This window comes from Salvelinus fontinalis, chromosome 31 (assembly GCF_029448725.1).
Source record: "Salvelinus fontinalis isolate EN_2023a chromosome 31, ASM2944872v1, whole genome shotgun sequence".
NCBI classification, from domain to species: Eukaryota; Metazoa; Chordata; class Actinopteri; order Salmoniformes; family Salmonidae; genus Salvelinus; species Salvelinus fontinalis.
In genome coordinates this window covers 11270007-11280265 of record NC_074695.1, presented here as the reverse complement: position 1 = coordinate 11280265, position 10259 = coordinate 11270007, and the positions used below count along the sequence as shown (strand labels likewise).

At 47.4% G+C, this 10259-nt stretch overlaps 1 protein-coding gene across 1 annotated transcript in view; it reads right to left on the bottom strand.

The window, feature by feature from the left end:
* Positions 1 to 421: 421 nt before the first annotated feature.
* Positions 422 to 10259, bottom strand: part of LOC129829534 (protein-tyrosine kinase 6-like) — a 27194-nt gene continuing 17356 nt past the window's right edge. The window contains exons 5-8 of the mRNA XM_055891275.1: positions 10184 to 10259; positions 7486 to 7667; positions 5845 to 5998; positions 422 to 1084 (exon numbers count right to left, since the gene is read on the bottom strand). The exon at positions 10184 to 10259 is cut by the window's right edge and continues 83 nt beyond it. Coding sequence (XP_055747250.1) covers positions 897 to 1084; positions 5845 to 5998; positions 7486 to 7667; positions 10184 to 10259 — 600 coding nt within the window. The 3' untranslated portion in view covers positions 422 to 896. The remainder of the gene's footprint in view (positions 1085 to 5844; positions 5999 to 7485; positions 7668 to 10183) is intronic.

Genomic DNA, 10259 nt, shown 5'->3' with positions numbered 1-10259 from the left:
TCTGGAACCAGGCTAGCCGAAGAGAGCCCCTAACCTGATCAATTTTATCAGTCCACACACACTCACTCACTCACTCACTCACTCACTCACTCACTCACCCACTCACTCACTCACTCACTCACTCACTCACTCACTCACTCACTCCCTCCCTCCCTCCCTCCCTCCCTCCCTCCTCTAGTGAAGACTGACTATACAGGATGTAAAAACGGCCCTGTTGTAGAAGGGTTCATTTGTTTCACGTGTGTTCAGTGGTGCATTTATAACCCTGAGGAGACACCTGTATTTGTAGTATTAGCAAACATTATTATGAATCGTAGATTAAAAGCAGTACATGTAGACTTAATGTACACGCTGAAACAAGATAAGGATACGTTACAAATGGAGAACAAAAAAAGTTAAATAATGATTTGAAAGTCAGAGATATTGTCCTTTAGTGTACATTTATTTCAATCGAAACATAGTGTTCCGTGCCAGGGAGAAGCTGTTCCTGACTTAACAACGATAGAAAAGCCAAAGTTGGTGATTTACTGCCACCTGCAGTTTATAGAATGTTTTATCTCAGGTATAATTCATTTGGCTGATCCTTCCTGAATGGAATCATGTGATCCTTAACCACAGGAGGTTGATGGCACCTTTAATTGAGGAGGACAGGCTCGTGGTAATGGCTGGAGCAGAATAGGTGGAATGGTATCAAATACATTAAACACATTGGTTTGATGCCGTTCCATTTGCTCCGTTCCAGCCATTATTATGAGCCGTCTTCCGCCCTCAGAAGCCTCCACTGTCCTTAACCCATAGGATGTCCCACCCAGTTGACTACTTTAAAATGGTGGAAGTCAATGGCAATGTCCATGCAAAAAAAAAAAAAACGGGTTATTTCTAAACCCTGATGAGGCTCATTGCTCCAGCTCATAGCGGTTGATGTTCTCCAGTTTACGCCTGAGCTCCTTGAAGTCTGGTCTGTCTGCAGGGTTGTCACTCCAACAGGCCAACATGAGTTTGTAGAATAAGTTTGGACATTTCGCTGGAGCTGGCATCCTGTAGCCAGCGATGATCTGACGGTATACCTCGTTGTTGTTGAAGCCTGGATCACAGAGAAAGGCCATACGATCAATCAATCAATCACATTTATTTCTTAAGCCCTTTTTACATCACTAGTTGTCAAAAAAGTGGTATAACAGTAACACAAGCCTAATCGGAATCACCTTTATTCCCCAAATACATTTGCAAGTACAGGAATTTGACTCTGTGAAATGATGCTGCCACAATAAACAGGATATGCAGAGAGACAAACAGGATATGCAGACAGACAATAAACAGGATATGCAGAGAGACAAACAGGATATGCAGACAGACAATAAACAGGATATGCAGACAGACGATAAACAGGATATACAGAGAGACGATAAGCAGGACATACAGAGTGTCACGCCCTTACCATAGAGAGCCTTCTTATTCTCTATTTTGGTTAGGTCGGGATGTGACTAGGGTGGGTAATCTAGGTTATCTATTTCTATGTTGGCCTGGTATGGTTCCCAATCAGATGCAGCTGTTGATCGTTGTCTCTGATTGGGGATCGTATTTAGGCAGCCATTTCCTCAATGTGTTTTGTGGGATCTTGTTTCTGTGTAGTTGCCTGTGAGCACAGCTTGAGCTTCACGCATCGTTTATTCTTTATTGTTTATTTGTGCGTTTCACTCCAATAAATATGTCGAACCCAGATCACGCTGCACGTTGGTCCGAGTATGCTTACGACGATCGTGACACAGAGCGACAAACAGGATATGCAGAGAGACAATAAACAGGATATGCAGAGCGACAATAAGCAGGATGTGCAGAGCGACAATAAACAGGATATGCAGAGAGACGATAAACAGGATATGCAGAGCGACAATAAACAGGATATGCAGAGAGACAATAAACAGGATATGCAGAGAGACAATAAACAGGATGTGCAGGGGCCTCCCGGGTGGCGCAGTGGTCTAGAGCACTGCATCGCAGTGCTAACTGCGCCACCAGAGTCTCTGGGTTCGCCCCCAGGCTCTGTCGCAGCCGGCCGCGACCGGGAGGTCCGTGGGGCGACGCACAATTGGGCTAGCGTCGTCCGGGTAAGGGAGGGTTTGGCCGGTAGGGATTTCCTTGTCTCATCGCGCTCCAGCGACTCCTGTGGCGGGCTGGGCGCAGTGCGCGCTAACCAAGGGGGCCAGGTGCACGGTGTTTCCTCCGACACATTGGTGCGGCTGGCTTCCGGGTTGGAGGCGCGCTGTGTTAAAGAAGCAGTGCGGCTTGGTTGGGTTGTGCTTCGGAGGACGCATGACTTTCGACCTTCGTCTCTCCCGAGCCCGTACGGGAGTTGTAGCGATGAGACAAGATAGTAATTGCTAGCGATTGGATACCACGAAAATTGGGGAGAAAAGGGGTTAAAATTAAAAATTAAAAATAAAAAAAAATAAAAAAAACAGGATGTGCAAAGAGACGATAAACAGAATATGCAGAGCGACAATAAGCAGGATTTGCAGAGACAATAAGCAGGATATGCAGAGAGACAATAAGCAGGATGTGCAGAGAGACAATAAGCAGGATGTGCAGAGAGACAATAAGCAGGATATGCAGAGAGACAATAAGCAGGATGTGCAGAGAGACAATAAACAGGATATGCAGGCAGACAATAAACAGGATATGCAGACAGACGATAAACAGAATATGCAGACAACACATGTTGAAGCTGAGAGACAATAAACAGAATATACAGACAACACATGTAGAAGCTGAGAGAACACATGTAGAAGCTGAGAGAGAATAAACAGGATATACAGACAACACATGTAGAAGCTGAGAGACAATAAACAGGATATACAGAGAGACGATAAACAGGATATACAGACAACAAATGTAGAAGCTGAGAGACAATAAACAGGATATACAGACAACAAATGTAGAAGCTGAGAGACAATAAACAGGATATACAGACAACAAATGTAGAAGCTGAGAGACAATAAACAGGATATACAGACAACAAATGTAGAAGCTGAGAGACAATAAACAGGATATACAGACAACACATGTAGAAGCTGAGAGCACACAAATCCACGAGGTACAGCACATTCGGGAAGTGTTCAGACCCCTTCCCTTTTTCCAAATGTTTTTACATTACATCTTTATTCTGAAATGGATTAAACAAATAAAACATCCTCCTCATTCTACACAAAATACCCCATCATGCCAAAGCAAAAACAGGTAATTTAGAAATTTTTGCAAATGTTTTGAAAATAAAAACTGAAATACCTTATTTAAGTAAGTATTCAGAACCTTTGCTATGAGACACGAAATTGAGCTCAGGTGCATCCTGTTTCCATTGATCATCCTTGAGATGTTTCTACAACTTGACCGGAGTCCACCTGTGGTAAATTCAATTTATTGGACATGATTTGGAAGGCACACACCTGTCTATATAAGGTCGCACAGTTGACAGAGCATGTCAGAGCAGAAACCAAGCCATGAGGTCAGAGGAGCTCTGAGACAGGATTGTGTCCAAGCACAGATCTGAGGAAGGGCACCAAAAACATTCTGCAGCATTGAAGGTCTCCAAGAACACAGTGGCCTCCATCATTCTTAAATGGAAGAAGTTTGGAACCACCAAAACTCTTCCTAGAGGTGGGCACCCGGGCCAAATTGAGCAATCGGGGGAGAAGGGCCTTGGTCAGGGAGGTGACCAAGAATCTGATGGTCACTCTGACAGAGCTCCAGAGTTCCTCTGTGGAGATAGATGGTTGTCCTTCTGGAAGGTTCTCCTATGTAGCACTCCACCAGTCAGGCCTTTATGTTAGTGGCCAGACAGAAGCCACTCCTCAGTAAAAGGCACACGACAGCCCGCTTGGAGTTTGCCAAAAGGCACCTAAAGACTCTCAGACCATGAGAAACAAGATTCTCTGGTCAAATGAATGCCAAGTGTCACGTCTGGAGGAAACCTGGCACCATCCCTACAGTGAAGCATGGCGGTGGTGGCAGCATCATGCTGTGGAGATGTTTTTCAGCGGCAGGGACTGGGAGACTAGTCAGGATCGAGGGAAAGATGAACGGAGCAGAGTACAGAGAGATCCTGGATGAAAACCTGCTCCAGAGCGCTCAGGACCTCAGACTGGGGCGAAGGTTCACCTTCCAACAGGACAACGACCCTAAGCACACTGCCAAGACAACACAGGAGTGGCTTCAGGACAAGTCTCTGAATGTCCTTGAGTGGCCCAGCCAGAGCCAAGACTTGAACCTGATCAAACATCTCTGGAAAGTAAATAGCTGTGCAGCGACGCTCCCCATCCAACCTGACAGAGCAGAGAAGAATCTGCAGAGAAGAATTGGAGAAACTCCCCAAATACAGGTGTGCCAAGCTTGTAGCGTCATACCCAAGAAGACTCAAGGCTGTAATCACTGCCAAAGGTGCTTCAACAAAGTACTGAGTAAAGGGTCTGAATTCTTATGTAACTGGAATATATATATATTTTTTTTTTACATTTGCAAATTTAAAAAATAAATAAAATCAGTTTTAGAATAAGGCTGTAACGTAACAAATTGTGGAAAAAGTCAAAGGGTCTGAATACTTTCTGAATACACTATACACTACTAATATATGTACCAGGGCTGCCCAAACCTCTTCCTGGAGATCTACTGTCCTGTAGGTTATCAGTCCAACCCTCTTCCTGGAGATCTACTGTCCTGTAGGTTATCAGTCCAACCCTCTTCCTGGAGATCTACTGTCCTGTAGGTTATCAGTCCAACCCTCTTCCTGGAGATCTACTGTCCTGTAGGTTATCAGTCCAACCCTCTTCCTGGAGATCTACTGTCCTGTAGGTTTTCAGTCCAACCCTAATTTAGAAGTTCTGATTCAGCTAGTTAAGGTCTTGTTGAGCAGGTAATAAGTAGAACCAGGTGTGTTAAATTAGGGTTGGACTGAAAACCCAAAGGACGGTAGATCTCCAGGAAGAGGGTTGGGCAGCCCTGGTGTACACTGTAGAACTACAAGCTGCAGAGTTCCAGATCTGCAGCAAAGAATGGGAGAAACTCCCCAGATACTAGTGTGCCAAGCTTGTAGCGTCATACCCAAGAAGACTCGAGGCTGTTATCGCTGCCAAAGGTGCTTCAACTAAGTCCTGAGTAAAGGGTCTGAATACTTATGTAAATGGAATATATATATATATATTTTTTCTTCTTAAACATTTGCAACAAACAAAAAAAGATTAAGACTGTAACGTAACAAAATGTAGAAAAAGCCAAAGGGTCTGAATACTTTACGAATGCACTCCACACGATGTACACTGTAAAACTACAAGCTTCACTATAAACCCCAAAGAGCAAAGCAAAGCAGAAGCGAGAGCACAGCGGCCAGGAAACACTCCCTAGAAGGAAGAAATGTAGGCTGTGTTTAGACAGGCACCCGAATTCTGATCTTTGACCAATCAGATTAGCTCTGAAAAATAGCTGATGTGAATAGATCTGATGTCATTCGTCAAAAGATACATTTGTGGATAAAAGATCAGAATTGGGCTGCATGTGTAGACTTAGCCTAAGGCAATTATCTCCTGGTCTTTAGGCCTACTGTTTATAATACAAGTAAGGATTAATAACACGCAGCTAGGCAGAGGCATGGCCTGTATACTAGTTAGATCAGGGGCTTTCAATCCTCTCCTCAGAAACCCAAAGGGCGTTCTATGTATTTAATATTTTCCAGATCTAGCACGTGATTCAACTTGTCAACTAATCATCAAGCTCTGGATTAGGTCAATCAGGTGAGCTAGTTCAGGGTTACAACAAAATGGAGAAAACCACAGGGTTAGGTGAAACATGACATACCCGGGTATGGAATCCCACCGTAGGTTAGCATCTCGTAGAGCAGAACCCCAAAGGACCAGACATCTGACTTGTTGGAGAAACGTCCGTGGCTGATGGCCTCCGGGGAACTCCATTTGAAGGGGATTTTTTTGTCCTCAGACACGTAGAAGGGCTCCTGAGGATGGAGACACAAACCCAACGAGGATGGAACAATACTGCAAATTATTAATACAAATATATTTTTGGGGGAAAGGAGGAAGAGAGAAAAACATGTTCTTCGTTAACAGCAAACTGCTGACCACTGGTAATGTAATGGGGTTATATTTTAACAATATAAACCATGTTCAATCAAAACAAACCTGCTGGTGCTGAATACAATTACTTCAAATTAAAATGCACTGAGCTTTATTTTCTTGTAAAATGCTTTGGAGAATGTTATCTATCCTAGTTCTTAACGGTACACAGATGGAATTGGGAAAACCCAAGGACCAATCATCATGACACAAATGAGACACACAGACACAAAGGAAACATCCCAGATTATATCCTTGTCATGTCCAGGTATAGCTGTATGCTTAGTATAAAGCTCTCTATCCTAGTTGTTAACAGTACCAGTTGGGATTGAGAAAACCCAACGTCCACTCAATCACGGCACAAACGCAAACACATACCATCACCCCAGGTTTATCCCTGCTGACCTTAATGACCCTGGACAGTCCGAGTAATGACTTAATGAACGTTCTCTAAAGGTGAGGGAATGTTTGTTGTTTGCTGGGACCCTCGTAACCTTCATGATTCTGGCCAGTCCGAATAATGACCTAAATGAACGTTCTCTAAAGGTGAGGGAATGTTTGTTGTTTGCTGGGACCCTCGTAACCTTCATGATTCTGGCCAGTCCGAGTAATGACCTAATGAACGTTCTCTAAAGGTGAGGGAATGTTTGTTGTTTGCTGGGACCCTCGTAACCTTCATGATTCTGGCCAGTCCGAGTAATGACCTAAATGAACGTTCTCTAAAGGTGAGGGAATGTTTGTTGTTTGCTGGGAACCTCGTAACCTTCATGATTCTGGCCAGTCCGAGTAATGACCTAATGAACGTTCTCTAAAGGTGAGGGAATGTTTGTTGTTTGCTGGGACCCTTGTAACCTTCATGATTCTGGCCAGTCCGAATAATGACCTAAATGAACGTTCTCTAAAGGTGAGGGAATGTTTGTTGTTTGCTGGGACCCTCGTAACCTTCATGATTCTGGCCAGTCCGAATAATGACCTAAATGAACGTTCTCTAAAGGTGAGGGAATGTTTGTTGTTTGCTGGGACCCTCGTAACCTTCATGATTCTGGCCAGTCTGAGTAATGACCTAAATGAACGTTCTCAAAGGTGAGGGAATGTTTGTTGTTTGCTGGGACCCTCGTAACCTTCATGATTCTGGCCAGTCCGAATAATGACCTAAATGAACGTTCTCTAAAGGTGAGGGAATGTTTGTTGTTTGCTAGGACCCTCGTAACCTTCATGATTCTGGCCAGTCCAAAGTCAGTCACCTTGCAGGTGTAGTTTTCCAGTTATTAGTACCTACCTTGTCAGTCGTCGCATCCCTCAGTCTGGTGAGAGACGCTACGATACCATCCTATGTTACATGAGTATGTTCACTAAAGATTATACCAACCTTGATGATCCTGGCCAGTCCAAAGTCGGCCACCTTGCAGATGTAGTTCTCTCCCACCAGGACGTTTCGGGCCGCCAGGTCTCTATGGATACTGTTCTGCTGCTCCAGATACGCCATCCCATCAGCCACCTGGGCTGCCATGTCCGCCAGAGACACCAGGTCCAGCTGAGAACCCTCTGAACCTGGAGAGAGAGACTGATTGGTCAGAACTATGGACCTCTAGGACAGATTATCTTACATTGCACTTGTATTACATGTTTAAACATGTTTAAAATACTTTCGTTTGACTGTTGAGAAAACAAATTATGTTTGAGGTCACTTTCAAAATGTCTATCAGAAAGATCATTGTATGTACAGTAAGGGTCTGTTTCAGAGTCATAGAGAGACATTGTGGTGTGGTGGAGGACTGGCTGGAGGACTGGCTGGAGGACTGGCTGGAGGACTGGCTGGAGGACTGACTGGAGGACTGACTGGAGGACTGGCTGGAGGACTGGCTGGAGGACTGACTGGAGGACTGGCTGGAGGACTGGCTGGAGGACTGACTGGAGGACTGGCTGGAGGACTGGCTAGAGGACTGATTGAAATACTGGCTGGAGGACTGGCTGGAGGACTGGCTGGAAGACTGGCTAGAGGACTGATTGAAATACTGGCTGGAGGACTGGCTGGAGGACTGGCTAGAGGACTGATTGAAATACTGGCTGGAGGACTGGCTGGAGGACTGGCTGGAGGACTGACTGGAGGACTGGCTGGAGGACTGGCTGGAGGACTGGCTGGAGGACTGGCTAGAGGACTGATTGAAATACTGGCTGGAGGACTGGCTGGAGGACTGATTGAAATACTGGCTGGAGGACTGACTGGAGGACTGGCTGGAGGACTGGCTGGAGGACTGGCTGGAGGACTGGCTAGAGGACTGATTGAAATACTGACTGGAGGACTGACTGGAGGACTGGATGGAGGACTGACTGGAGGACTGGATGGAGGACTGGCTGGAGGACTGATGGAGGACTGGCTGGAGGACTGGCTGAAGGACTGGCTGGTGGACTGATTGAAATACTGGCTGGAGGACTGATTGAAATACTGGCTGGAGGACTGGCTGAAGGACTGGCTGGTGGACTGATTGAAATACTGGCTGGAGGACTGATTTAAATACTGGCTGGAGGACTGGCTGGAGGACTGACTGGAGGACTGGCTGGTGGACTGATTGAAATACTGGCTGGAGGACTGGCTGGAGGACTGGCTGGTGGACTGGCTGGTGGACTGACTGGAGGACTGACTGGAGGACTGGCTGGAGGACTGGCTGGAGGACTGGCTGGAGGACTGATTTAAATACTGGCTGGAGGACTGGCTGGAGGACTGGCTGGAGGACTGGCTGGTGCACTGACTGGAGGACTGACTGGAGGAATGATTTAAATACTGGCTGGAGGACTGGCTGGAGGACTGACTGGAGGACTGGCTGGAGGACTGGCTGGAGGACTGGCTGGAGGACTGATTTAAATACTGGCTGGAGGACTGACTGCAGGACTGGCTGGAGAACTGACTGGAGGACTGGCTGGAGGACTGGCTGGAGGACTGACTGGAGGACTGGCTGGAGGACTGGCTGGAGGACTGGCAGGAGGACTGACTGGAGGACTGACTGGAGGACTGGCTGGAGGACTGGCTGGAGAACTGACTGGAGGACTGACTGGAGGACTGACTGGAGGACTGACTGGAGGACTGGCTGGAGGACTGACTGGAGGACTGACTGGAGGACTGACTGGAGGACTGACTGGACGTCTGGCTGGTGGACTGGCTGGAGGACTGGCTGGAGGACTGATTGAAATACTGGCTGGTGGACTGGCTGGAGGACTGGCTGGTGGACTGATTGAAATACTGACTGGAGGACTGGCTGGAGGACTGGCTGGAGGACTGGCTGGAGGACTGGCTGGAGGACTGGCTGGTGGACTGATTGAAATACTGGCTGGTGGACTGGCTGGAGGACTGGCTGGTGGACTGATTGAAATACTGACTGGAGGACTGACTGGAGGACTGGCTGGTGGACTGGCTGGAGGACTGGCTGGTGGACTGGCTGGAGGACTGGCTGGAGGACTGACTGGAGGACTGGCTGGTGGACTGGCTGGAGGACTGGCTGGAGGACTGGCTGGAGGACTGGCTGGTGGACTGGCTGGAGGACTGGCTGGAGGACTGATTGAAATACTGGCTGGTGGACTGGCTGGAGGACTGGCTGGTGGACTGATTGAAATACTGGCTGGAGGACTGATTTAAATACTGGCTGGAGGACTGGCTGGAGGACTGGCTGGAGGACTGGCTGGAGGACTGGCTGGAGGACTGGCTGGAGGACTGACTGGAGGACTGGCTGGAGGACTGGCTGGTGGACTGACTGGAGGACTGACTGGAGGACTGGCTGGAGGACTGACTGGAGGACTGGCTGGAGGACTGGCTGGTGGACTGACTGGAGGACTGACTGGAGGACTGGCTGGAGGACTGACTGGAGGACTGGCTGGAGGACTGGCTGGTGGACTGACTGGAGGACTGACTGGAGGACTGGCTGGAGGACTGGTTGGAGGACTGGCTAGAGGACTGATTTAAATACTGGCTGGAGGACTGGCTGGAGGACTGACTGGAGGACTGACTGGAGGACTGGCTGGAGGACTGATTTAAATACTGACTGGAGGACTGACTGGAGGACTGGATGACTAACCTCTGAGGAAGTGCAACAGGTTTCCCTTCTCCATGAGTTCAGTGATGATGTAGTAGGGGGATGAGGAGGTGCAGAC